The sequence below is a fragment of the Monodelphis domestica genome, chromosome 1 (assembly GCF_027887165.1).
Source record: "Monodelphis domestica isolate mMonDom1 chromosome 1, mMonDom1.pri, whole genome shotgun sequence".
Taxonomy (NCBI): Eukaryota; Metazoa; Chordata; class Mammalia; order Didelphimorphia; family Didelphidae; genus Monodelphis; species Monodelphis domestica.
Window position 1 is genome coordinate 155,963,814 of NC_077227.1, and position 13,789 is coordinate 155,977,602.

At 36.1% G+C, this 13,789-nt stretch overlaps 1 protein-coding gene across 3 annotated transcripts in view; it reads right to left on the minus strand.

Moving 5' to 3' along the window:
- DPP8 (dipeptidyl peptidase 8) overlaps nt 1–12,579 on the minus strand; it is an 87,690-nt gene extending 75,111 nt beyond the window's left edge. For 2 of the 3 annotated variants that reach the window (XM_007479590.3, XM_056808601.1), the window contains exons 1-3: nt 12,442–12,579; nt 7,723–7,992; nt 3,461–3,573 (exon numbers count right to left, since the gene is read on the minus strand). In XM_007479590.3, the coding sequence (XP_007479652.1) occupies nt 3,461–3,573; nt 7,723–7,981 (372 nt within the window). In that variant the 5' untranslated portion in view covers nt 7,982–7,992; nt 12,442–12,579. Of the gene's footprint in view, nt 1–3,460; nt 3,574–7,722; nt 7,993–8,495; nt 11,644–12,441 lie in introns of those variants that run through there. The other variant, XM_056808599.1, reaches the window with a different exon arrangement.
- Between the last annotated feature and the right edge of the window lie 1,210 nt (nt 12,580–13,789).

Below are 13,789 nucleotides of genomic sequence, written 5' to 3' on the forward strand. Positions count from 1 at the left end.
CTACTTTCATGTTTTCTTCTTGATATTTATATCAATGTGGATTTAAAAGATCTAGATATTTTAGAATTACCAAAATTTCTATTTGTAAGGAACAAATCTAAGTTCCTCTACATAGTCTGGGTATCTCAGAATTGCCTTTTTCCAAAATCTCTCTTAAATGAATATACAGTAAAGGATACTTCCTCATTTGGCAATTATATATGTGTGTAAGAGAGCAAAGATAAAGACCAAATTTCCTGGTCCAAATTTCCTATTCCGGCATTCAGGCTCTTCCACAATTTGGTCACAATCAAATAATCTAAACCTTATTATTCAGGATCCCCTTAAAAAAATATTCTACTCTAGTCAGATTAGTTTTACTAGTCCTATATATAACCTATTCCTTTTTACTTCCAGGTTTTTGCCTTCACTACTATCCCTACCAGAAATGCTATCTTTACTCTCCAGAAAAGTCCTACCCATCCTTTCAAGCCCAATTCAAGTGTTCAGTTATTCCATAAAAAGTTCTCTGCTCCCTCTAACCCAACGTGTTACTTCTCTTCCATCAACTAATTCCTGTAGCATTTGTTGTCTATATCATTTAGCATTTACAATATTAGTGTGCATTCCAGTGTGTATACAAACACGCACATACTTTAAAATTTTTTCTCTATTCCATGTAAGCTCATTGAAGTAAAGATTAAATTTTAATTGGTGGGGGCAGTTGGGTAGCTCAGTGGATTGAGAGCCAGGCCCAGAAACGGGAGGTCCTGGGTTCAAATCTTGCCTCAGACACTTCCCAGCTGTGTGACAAGTCACTTGGGAAAGTCACTTAACCCCCATTGCCTAGCCCTTACTGCTCTTTTGCCTTAGAGCCAATACACGGTATTGATTCCAAGACAGAAGGTATGGGTTTAAAAAAATTTTTTTAATTGGTATTTCTCTCAGAGTTCACTAAAATATCTTAACATACTAGTCACTCAATAAATATGTGCTAATAATGATGAAGACATACAATGTTTTTTATCTCAATCCAGAAACATTTTTGGAACTTATATTCCTCGTAGGTATATGTATAAAATAGAGTAAAAAAAATCATTAAGGCATTAATGTGAATTTTAAAATGTGCTATTGATTTCCCCATTAAATTATTTACTAAAAATTCATTATATCTTGATATAGAGGATTCATTTTTAAAAAAAAAACAACTGTCCTTAGGAAGAAAAAGTTAACACATTTCATTGAATAGGGACCTTTTCACCTTTACTCTTAAATCTCATCTTTGGCTATTTCTATGCCAACTTCTTTGCAATCAACAAAATGACTAGTGAATATGTGATCATTTTTTTGAACTGAAAACCTCTTGTATTTTCTTGATATTGCATTGCCAACTCCTTGAATTCAGGAACTATACAACTTTTATCTTCTTTATATTTCTGGTGCTTGGCAAGTGGCCTATACGTTGTAAGCATTTTACAAATCTTTGTTGAACAGCTAATACTTACATATCTAAATGTATAACTAAAAGTCTTGTTTAAAGCTAATAATAATTATCTATAAAATAAAACCACACCTAGAATTCTGGATTAATTTGTTAATTATTATGAAAGATGATCTATTTCAGGTCAATTTCTTCTCTATATATATTTTAAATATGCATTCATTTATGTGAAAGAATGTCATGCTGCCAAGAAATATGGTTAAATATGCTACGAAAATAAATAAGTCTATTTATCTTCAAACAAACAAATAGATTCATTTCAACAGCTATTTACTTAACACCTACTATGTATAGGTAAGGCACTATGCTAGGCAGTGGGAATGCAAAGAAGAAAAATGGCAGGGAGGGGCTTATATGCTGGAAGAAAACCACCATTTAATAAGTGTGTATACACACACACAAAGTAAATAATGGTGGGGGCAAAGGAGAGATCCACACTGTGTTATAGGAAAGTGGGGGAGGGAATACTTTCTGGCTAGGAAATTCAAACATATGATCAATAATAATTTATTGAGATTCGTTGTCAAGTACAGTTAAAACAAGTTTGTTTTAAAATAATAAAAAAATTAGGTTTAACAACAAAAGAATACCACAAGAGAGCCTAATTAATCAATTTTAAAGGATTTTTTCCTAATTTCCCTTCAGAACATCAACATATTTTAGCTAATCTGCAACATTATAATGATTGCTTGTGTTACTTTTGCTTTCCCTTCCATTCATGTAACAACTTACTTTGGGAAAAGGGGAAAAGAAATGAGAACTTTGAAGAATTATTTTTGGGGGAGCAGCTAGTTGACTCAGTGGATTGAGAGTTAAGGTCTAGAGAGGGGTTCTGGATTTTAAAATGGCTTCTGATAACTAGCTTTGTGACCCTGGGCAAGTCATTTAACTCCCTTTGCCTAGCCTTTACTGCTCTTCTGTCTTGGAATCAATAAAGATTCCAAGATTCCATGCCTAAAAACAAGAACACACACCCAGAATATTATCACTAGAACACTCTCAATTATGTGTGTATATGTATAAAAATAATTTTGGGGAAAGATAGATGTCTAGACCTGTGATTTTATTGGCATAGGATACTCCCAATAAAGAAATTCCTTTCTCTAATAGAGATCAGCATCTTCTCCTGCAATTATGTCATTGGAGAGTTGCAGAGAGCACTGAGATATTGACTTGCCCAGAGCATCACAGTCGGTAGGTGTTAATCAGAACTTAAACTATTCTGCACAACTAGCCTACCCAAATCTGAGGTAGTTACTACTTCTTTATCCACTGCAACATTGTTTCCTTGTCCCTGCTCCCCAAAGACAAACAATCTTTTCAACTTTGTGTATGTTCAAAGGTACACAACACCAGTTAGAAGAACAAGTGGCATTAACATTAATAAGAATGCAAATAGCTAAGGGGAAAAATACATTGTTGTTAAGTTAGTGTTTTAAAAAATAGCATTTCTACAAAGGAAGATCTTTAAAAACTTCCAGATGGTCTATATAGATTATTGAGCATTATAAGAGTAAAAATTTTTAGAAAAAGGAGGCACTAAGAAGAAAAGCCACTTGAAGTCACTTCTTAATTAAAAAGTTTTTTATAAACTGCATTTGACAGGAATGAAAAGATTTAAATTTTTGAAACTATGAATACTTTAAAATCATTATGCTCTATATCTGTGCAAACAAAGGAACTTTATAATTTCAACATCTAAATCAGGGGTTATTAATCTATTTTTGTGTCACAGACAACTTTGATAGTCTCATGAAAACTATGTAACCCTTCTCAGAATAATGCTTTTAAATGCTGAATAAATTTTAAAATAAAATACATAGGATTATAAAGAAAATCAATTATGGTAACAGAGTTATTAAAGGATTAAAAATACAAATTCATGAAACCTATGCTAAGAACCCCTATCTAAAGCTATTTCTTCACTGTATGTGAAAAAGATATAAACATGACAATTCAAAGACATTTTAAAATTCCTACCTGAAAAAGATCTAAGAGTGGCTTCCAAGACAGCATTAAAACTGCTGCTTTGTTGATGGTTTTGGGAATTTCTGAGTAAAACAGTGTGTTTTCTCTGTTCTCACCAGACATGGCTATAAGGGGAAAAAAAAGTAATTTCTTATTATTAAACAGGTTTTTTTCCCTGCAAATGGAGAAACTATTTAAAAGACAACAATAGTTGATTGTTTCAATCATTAAAATGGCAGTTCTCTATATGAAGTACACAATCGGTTGCAAGAAGATGGTATACAGAGAAGCTTAATAAATACTTGTTTCCTTCCTTATGATTTGATGGAAGTGAATTGGCACTTCAAAATTGGTTTAACATGCAGCTCTTTGATTAGGTTTGATAGAGCGTTTTTTCAAGTGATTATTAACAATCTGAATTCCTCTTTTCTAAAATGTTCTTATCATATGAGCATTTATATTTTGGGAATGGAGGGTCTTGGGATATTTTCAGCAGGTCCTTAGAAAACTTAGATGTGGATTTTTTTCAGTTATATTCTTCATAAAAGTTTTCACCAAAAAAAGTAAAAAAAATGTTTTCACCAATCTATTATTTTTGCTACTATATTATTTCTTCTTTTTTTTAACCCTTACCATCTATCTTAGAATCATTACTATGTATTGTTCTAAGGCAGAAGAGTGGTAACGTCTAAGCAATTAGGGTTGTGACTTGCCCAGGGTCACAATGCTAGGAGGTATTTGAGACCACATTTGAACCTAGAACCTCTCATCTCTAGACCTGGCACTTTATTCACTGAGCTACCTAGCTGCCTCTACTATATTATTGTTTCTTGTACATGAAAACAACTTAAAAAAAAAAAACTTTAGAACTCTGATCAATGCAAAGACTACACACACAATTTCAATAGACAAATGATGAAACACCACTCTTCCCACTTCTGAGCAGAGAGGTGATGGAGTGTAGGTGAAGAATGAGACATATTTCCAGATTGATCAATGGGTGAATTTGGTTTGTTTGATTATACTAATTTATTACAAGGGAGGACACTTATTATGGGATATGAGAGAGATTATTAAAAGGAATTAGGGGGAAGTGACAGAGACACAAAAAAGAGAGGGAATAAAAAATAGTGTCAATGAAACCCTCAAAAATATACATTAGCAAGTAGAAGGAAGTCTTGTCATCAGAGAAAAATATGGCAATGTATTACTTTGCAAAATTTAATATACACTTTAAAAGCAAGCTACAGTCAATTGAGAATTATAATTTCATATACAAACTTTTAAAAAATTCTTTGGATATGGAAATGCTCATGTTTGTCAAATTCACAATAAACAAATTTAGGAGAAAAAAGAAATTGGGTTTAAATTTGTTTCCTATCTAATAGTTTTTTTCTGATGCATGTATTATTAAATAGCAATTACCTCAATTTGTATTTTCCTGGGCTTATCAAATACTAATCTTTTGTATATCTTTGGTTCAATGTCTGAGATTTTCTATTGTGCTCTGGTGATATATGTCTCTATTTATCTTTTTTGCACAACATCAGATATTTTTAAGAGAATCACTTTGTAATAACCTTTAAAGTCTATAAGTTCAAAGTTCCTTTATATATCTTATTTTTGGAAACTTTTAATTCTTCATTTTTCTCCCAAATGAGGACATTTTGGAAACACTTCATGTTGTCTCCCTTTTTGTATCCCATGGAATATTTATCTGAAATATAGATCTTATGTAGTTTTTTTTTTAATAATTTAATTATAAACCTGCTCAAAATGCAGTTTTCTGTGATGCCTTTTGACCCCAATCCAGCAAAAAGTTGAGAAAATGTGTTTGCCTGAATTCTCCTTCTTTCTAAGTGAACAAAGAAAGACTGCAGAGAAGGGCCAATTCTGATCAAGTAGGTAGGCACGAATTTCAAGAAAAATGAATTAGGTTGCAGTATGATACAGTAGAATTAGCAATAAAATAAGACAAAGGACCTGGTTCTGTCCTGTGCTACTTGTGTGATCAAGGACTGCTTGTTTTTTCAACTGCAATTTCATTATGTTGGGAACTCAAGTAGAGGAAATATCCTTTCCTTTACCAATACAAACTGGTAGCTTTTTTGCAATTTATAGTCTGCTAAAAGTTATCCAGGGAACTGAAAGGTTGACTTGTCTAAGATACATAGCCATGCATGTTAGAGACAGGTCTTGACCTAGGTCTTCTTAACTCCTGAGCTGCCTTACTAATAAGAGATATAAAAGCAAAATTATGTATAGAAAGGTAAAACTTAAGTGAGTTTCAAATTATTATTGTTTTGCTTGGATAAAGGAAGTTTACACACACACACACACACACACACACACACACACAGACACTGGGAGCTGTCAGGCCACGATGTCCTGACAAGGTCATTTGTGGACGTGGACGCCAAGAGGTCAGTGACTCTTTGGCAAGATGGAATAGCCCACTAAGCCTCCTCTGCATGACTTCTCCCATCAAGATCCCTTACTAATGGAATTGACATGATTGTTACCCTCTCCCTAGCCTCAGAAGGAATAATACAAGAGCAAAATACTTGTACTCCATTTCCCCAAAACATCACCAAAAGATCAAACTCCAAAACCCAAACCCAAAAAGACTATCATGGGTTAATTTTTGCTTAGGTACAGACTTCCTAGCAAAAGTTGTACCCAGAAGCCAAGTCCAGATTATCCCCCACTCCCCCTGTACAGAAACTCATTCTCTTAAAGCCAGTACAGAAATCATTCATAAGAAAAGACTTATACAGGTACACCAAGCTTCATCATGCCTCAGTGACTCAATTTCACTAACCAGAAACTCCCTAGTAAACCCTGAAAATATTGAGTCTAATATTAAATCTGAATTGTGTTCTCAGTAGCTCTCTGATCTCTCAATCTCACTGCTATGTTTTGTTGAATTGTCTCTAGAATTTCTGATTGATTATCTATTTTTATTAAAGGTAATAAGTGATTTCCTTGATTGTCTGTAAGCTCAAAGCTCCTCACAGGTTAATGAGAAAATTAAGCCACCTGTGACAAAATCATTTATCTTATCCTTTGTGTTTCCTGTCAAATCAATAGTTACCATATAAGGGGACAGTTGGGTGGCTCAGGGGATTGAGGGACGGAAGGTCCTAGGTTCAAATCTGGCCTCAGACACTTCCCAGCTGTGTGACCCTGGACAAGTCACTTAACCCCCATTGCCTAGCCCTTACCATTATTCTGCCTCCAATATACAGTATTGATTCTAAGACATGGTAAGAGTTAAAAAGTCTTCTGCCTTGGAGTCAATACGCATTATTGACTTCAAGATGGAAGGTAAGGATCTAAAAAAAAAAATAGTTACCATACAAATGTATAAAATGATCTCAGAATGTTAATCAAACAATTTGTTAAAAGTTAATGTATCACTTATCCAATTATCTTTACTTGAACATGTACGCTGAAAATTTATCTGTGTGTCAAGAAAATGGGTATAAGAATAAACACCAAGCCTGGGCATGGCAGAGCAGCCACGAGATGCAAAGCTTGCCCCTGCATGATATATATGCACTGCTGTCTTCCATTTATTTTCGCCTGCCTGTTCAACCTGCCGAGAACCCCTGGAGCCACGAGTGGCACTGGACTCCAGCCTGTGGCATGTATATATATATATATATATATATATATATATATATTTATTTATTTATTTATATATTTATTTGATATTAAATCCCTTAGTAATACATATCAAGATAAAATGCCACAAATTTTTCTTTAATGAGAAGGTTGCTTTTAATTATCTGTGCTTCCCTGGATAATTATTTCTTTGGAGAAACAGTTGAAAATGGAATGTTTAGGCTGGGTAGCTTTTAAATTGAACATCTTCTTCTTGTGGACTTATGGAGTAGAGACCAAGAAGAGAGTTAATCTAGGAAAAAGGAAATTAGTAACTAAATATAAGAAATAAGAACAACCTAACATTTCATTTCCAAGGAAATGAATACTTACCTCACATTGGGAAGTAATTCCTTCCTGGTCATTACATTTATTTAAATTTAAAAAATTAAAAGATCATATTAAATGATCATCTTTGTCTATTTGTAATTTTAAATGTTTAAATCCAAAGAAAATTTGTACTATGAGAAGAGGGGGAAAGGAGGGAACACACTAAAATTATAATATTTCTCAATTAAAAATGTTTTTCCTTTTCAACATAATCAGAAGGTCCAAATATGGTCTAAAATTCATTATGTCTGAATTAGAAAACCTGTAATTGAACTCACCAAGGTAATAGACCCTGTCTGAATGAGGTCCATCTGGATCATTCTTCTTTACAAACATAAAGTCATGTGGTGCCTTAGCCATCATGTAGCCATGGTATTTCCTGGTATCTGCAAGGAGTTTCTTAAGCTGACTCCAGGAATATCTCTCAACATAAAATGGCTCCAATTTAGGCTGTTCTTGTGATTCAACATTCTCCTCACACTCTGTAGTTTCAAAGATTTCAACACCCAGCTGTTCAGTTTCCATTGCTGCTGCCATGTTGCATTTTCCTGGAAAAGTAAACCACAGGTAGCAGTTTATGAGGCATCCCCTCTGTTGAATTGATTAAAATGCGAATCTAAGAGTAATGAAAGAGAATCAGTAAAAAAAGATGCAACTTTCACCATATCTGAAATAAATAATAAGATCAATAGCTTTCCCTCCCCTTTGCTCATTTTAAAAGTTGGATTTATTATTTATTTTTAAAACTGAAGTAAAGCCTATTCTATATAATCATTAGTCATCCCCTTGGGAACTTTCTATAAGGGTTTCCCTGACAGGCTTTGCCAAAATTCTATCTCCACTCCCACACTGGAAGGAAGTGGGCCATATGCCCATTGACTGTTAGGTTTCATCCCAGTGCTGGCTTCAAATTAGTGGTGAAGCTGAATGTGCAAGGGCTGTTAAGTGCTTTGGCACTAATGAGGGGAATATATTTGGCAAATGGAGATTGTTAGAATTGAGTCAAATCACCACCACCAACTGAAACAGAAAAAAAACAACTGTTACTTACATGGAGTTTTTTATTCACAGGTTCTCAAGCGCTTTGCTAACATCCATTTAATACTGGTAATTTGCCATAAAACATCTACATTAAATAATATTATTTCAACTTTTTCATATTTTCAGATGAAATCCTGATGGCGAAAAGTTTCACTGGCTAGTTCACAATTCTGTTCTAGTCTAGCCACCACTATTCTATGCATTTAAGCTTGGAGTAAAAGGAAAAAAATGAAATAAAGCAATATGAATATTTTTTTAAATGTGTTTTATGAAAATTTCTCTAAGGTCAAATTAACTGCATAACTTATAACCATCATCAAGTAAGAGCTACTTCCTTCAAACGATATCACATATTTGCAACACAAAGTACTTAGTATTTTGTGACCAAAAAATTCATTATAAAAATCTGAAGGGAACTTTTCCCTATTTTTACAAATGAACTTAAAACACTATAGCACACACTGACCTATTTGTAGTTAACTACAAAATACTCTACTTCTTTCACAAATCCAGAACTAAAGTTACTAATTCCAATACTTAATCCTAAATAAAATTTGCAAAGTAATACCGATAAAAATATTAACATCATAACTAGCATTTACTGATAATATAGTTGCCACAAATGTATACTGATTTTACAAAAAAAAAGAAAGAAAGAAAGAGTAAATAACTATTCAACACATAAAGCTAGGTTATTGTAGTTGTAGACATTTGGGTTTGGGGCTTTATAACCATAAATATAAACTAATAGAAATGACAGTTATAATGTACCTTTGGAGTACAATCAACAAATGGATTTAGGTTTAAAATGATCAATTTTACAAATTATCATAAGTTACCTATCCCTTGTTGCTCTTCTGTCTTACAGTCAATGCTTGGACAGAAGGTAAAGGTTTAAAAAAAAAAACTAACAAATTATCATAAGCTTTTTGTGAAAAACAATTGTGACAGAAAATGGTTTATGATGTACAGTGTATATCAACTCATAAGGCCAGCCCTAATAACATATATGCTAGGTCTAAAAACCTCTTGCTACTGGGACATTGTGTCTTTTCACATGCTACAAAGAAATAGCATGACACTTCAATGAATGCCATGAAAAACAGATTAGAAACCTTATATTAAACAATTACACTAAATGTACTCTTTAGAATAAGTACTATAACAGCATTCACTTCTAGATCACTGATTAAAATCCAAACCAATTTAGCAGGGAATGGAAGTTATTTAATTCAATTAATATTTACCAAGTACACAGGAATACAATGTAGTATATTATAGTAGTGGTTCACCCATCTAGTGGCCTACTTTCTATGAAATGTATCAGTTCTAAATGAAGTAAGATACAAAGAATTCACCCTTCAAATTCTTTCTTCTTGGACAAGCATCAAAGCTAACAATATGGAAATTATGCCCAAAGTAGTGATACAAATTATTGAAATAAGGAATAATTTCATGCAAAGTGAATGTAATTGCACACTGTCCTAGTGCTATAATATGTATAGGGACCAGACTGATAATTCCAAGCATAGAGAATTTCTGGGTGAGCAGACTCCTCCTACTAATGCAAGTCATCCCCTTCCCTGCAACCTACTAGTGGCTTAGGGAATTGAGAAAGTTAAATGTATTGCCCAGGGTCACACAACCTGATGTGTCAGAGGTAGAACTAAATACCAGGTTTTCCCAGTTTCCCAGCTGGTTTTCTATCCATGCTGCTCCTCCACAGTAATAACTCACATTTATAGAGTGTTTTGAGGTTTACAAAGTACTTTCCTCACTGTTAGACAAGTAGAATATTTCAGAAGAGAAAATTGAGGCTCTGAGGTTAACTAATTTGTCCATGGTCACACAATAAATTCTCTGTAGTGGAAGGGCATTGCTCATACAGTGCCATTTCTGATGTTATCAGATTTTCTCTAATTTTCTTATTAATATTTCTTTTGCCCAAATGAAATTGTCAAGCTCTGTTATCTTGATTTTAAAAGAAATTATAAAATATACTTGCATTCTTAGACTGCCTAAAATGCAAAAATCAATACTACAATTCATAGAGCAACTCTGGTACTTATACTCTCACTGCCAACCTACTTTACGGGTACCCAATTTTATCTATTCCTATCTGCACATTCAAAAAGATCTCTTTCAAAAGATGTTACTGCATACACAGATCCCTCTTGTTCTTACTGTTCTTTTCTCACCAAGATGTTTCCTTCTTTCACTTGTCAGTACTGGTTATCAAATACAGGTAGTTTAAATTAGGTAAATATAGTTAAGATAGTGTTTATCTTATACTTCAGTAGTATGAAGGTTCCATATGTAAATCATTCCTCTTTTCTCCTGGTGTTATTCCTAGAATTATTTATTAAGATGCAGCAAGATTCTAGTTATTCCTTTTCTTAGTAAACAGCTATTTAATGATCTAGTTTATTATTATTAAAAAAACAAACAAACAAAAAACAACCCTTGCCTTCTAAGTATCAATACTCTATATTGGTTCCAAGGCAGAAGAGTTTAAGGGCTAGGCAAGGAGGGTGAAATGACTTCCCCCATGGTCACACAGCTAGGAAATGTCCAAAGCCAGATTTAAACCTAAGACCTCCCTTCTATAGGCCTGGCTCTCAATCAACTGAGCCACCTAGCTGCCCCACCTCAAGATCTAGTTTAAATGGTATTCTACTTATATGAGATTTGCCTTAAGTGCCTTACATTTGTACATGATACTTTCAAAGTATTTTTATTGAAGTTTATGAACACTCTTAGAAAAATGTACAAAAATAAGACAATACTATTGATTTATGACTATAAAACTAACCCTAAGCTGAAAAAGACTTTGGGTAAGACAGTGTTATGTACCTATATCTTCATTTCCCTGTCTTCTGGGTAATGAAATCAGTTCAATTAGTTAGAAACAGATTAAGTTCATCAGGCCAATAAATAAGAAAGCTCCACTTTGGATGCTACAACTCCAGAAAGAAGCACTAGAATTGGATATGAAAATGTGATACGTTTTAGGAGTCAAGACCAAAAGAGAGCAGGGAATGTGCTACCAGTTTAAAGATTTCTCTAGAGCTTTTTTTTTCCTTCTCGGTTCAACATTTTAAGTTACTTTTCTTGTTGGAAAAGCATTTGTTAGGATTGTCGTAGAAACTTTGGGGGTGGTGAGAAATGGGAATGTAAGAATTATTACTCTAAATTTGTACATCCATTTGACATGCATTTAACATCAGGATACCTGCAGACTATCTAGGAAACTACAAGGGAGGTAGGAAGAGACGAAGGGTTAATAAATGACCCTGAGGCTGGCAAAGATCTGAAAAACACCACTTGAGAGCCTTAACACACAAACATGTGAGATCAGTCTTCAGGAAAAAAACCAAGTCTTTGTTGTCTCAGTTCCTTGGTTTTAGGAACTGGGCCACCAAACTGACATCTTTAAAGGGGCCACCACAGCAAGCTCCATCTCGGACTCTCTCGGGGATGCACGCCAGAGCTCCCACAGAAAGAGGTGGAAGGGAACCAAGAGGAAGGCAAAGGCCGAGAGGGGTAGGCTACGGCCTAAGAAGACTGGGAAGCGAAGGGGTGTCTCCCCGGAGACCTCAGTGGAGCAGCAAGGGCGGACGGGCAGAGCGCTCTCATTGGGTAGAAGGTGAGACAGGAAGGGGCAAGCTGGGGAAGAGGAGTGACCCAGAAGCGGGAGGGGGGAGGGGACTGACGTTAATGGGGGAGCGACTGTTGGCGCTTTGGAGTGAGAGGTTATCAAGGGGCAGAGGGCGGGAGAGGCCAGTGCGGGGGACGGAGGGCAGGGAGCGAGGCCGGAGGAGGGGGCGTGGAAGGGCCGGTCCCGGGGACAGGGGAGTGGGCTCGGGAGGAGGTGTAGAAGGCCCTGGGCTCCCGGCCACGGCGCCCAGTCCTCTCCCGAGCCCTCGGGAGTTGGAGGGTGGGGGCGGATACTGCACCTTCCCCTCAGCCCCGCCCGGCCGGCCGGTCCCGACGCGCCCTACAGACGGGGCCGCCGCCGCTTCATGCCGCGCCCCGCCCTCCCTAGACTCCAGTCCCGGCTGCGGCGACTGCCCCGGTGCCGAGCGACTCCTCAGCTGCCGGCGGGCAGGCGGGCGATACTGCTGAACACGGATCCTGGCGGTGACGGCTCCCGCACTTCCGGTTCCTCGCGGACCCGCCCGCCGCCGGCCTCGCCGCAGACACTGGTGCCGCCGCTGCCGGGCCAAGAAGGGCACCCAGCTCCCTGTCCCGGCACGGCCCAGAGCTACAGCGACCCCGGGCGGCGGGAGGAGGGAACGGGGGACAGCAGTTAGGCGTGGGGAGGTCCTTACGTGAAGAGAATACGCAAAAGAATTGAGCAAATCCTAGGGAGAAATCAGTCATTCAACAAACATTAGCTTTCCTTCCTTCCTTCCTTCCTTCCTTCCTTCCTTCCTTCCTTCCTTCCTTCCTTCCTTCCTTCTTTCCTTCCTTCCTTCCTTCCTTCCTTCCTTCCTTCCTTCCTTCCTTCCTTCCTTCCTTCCTTCCTTCCTACCTACCTACAGTGGGTGTACAAAGACAAAAATGAAACAACTCCTGTCCTCAAGGAACTGCTTTTTCAGAAAGTGAAGGACCTGGACAGAAAATGAAGGTGCAGCAGAGACTGAGGGAAATGGAAATTGGGGAAATCTCAAAGGAAGAAGGAAGAGAAAATACGCATTTACTTGACAAATAAAATGAAATAGTGGAAGATGACCTTTCTAATCCTTATCAAAACCAACAGCAGGCTCCTGCACTGTTCTGACTGCAGACAAGGGGCAGAATTTGTGATAAAAGGATTAATCACAGGTCCTCTTAGGGTTCCAGTGTTTCCTTTCCTTGATGAGCACCACCTTGGACCCTTTTTAGATCTCTTCTTCTGAAAACTAAAGATACCATTCTCTTTGCAAGGCAAATTAGAAAGCTTTCAATTTTTAATTTTATGTTTATATTTATTTTTTACTTTTATTATATTTTTATTTTATTTATTTTTGTAGATCTGATAATATATAAAATGATTTGTAAACCTTAAATATAAGCTATTATGTATGTATATATAGTATATGGGGTGCATATTACTACTAATAATGATGTATATAGTTGTTTATTATTCCCATTTGACAAATGAGAAATTTAAGGGCTACAAATGTTAAGTGTTTTGCCCCCAAACACTGCTAAAATAAGACTTGATTTCATGATTATTAATAAAGCTGTCTTTTCACTGTTTTGGTCTGCCTGACTTCAAACCCTTTGTGGATCACATAGCTTTGCATTTTATATTCTTAA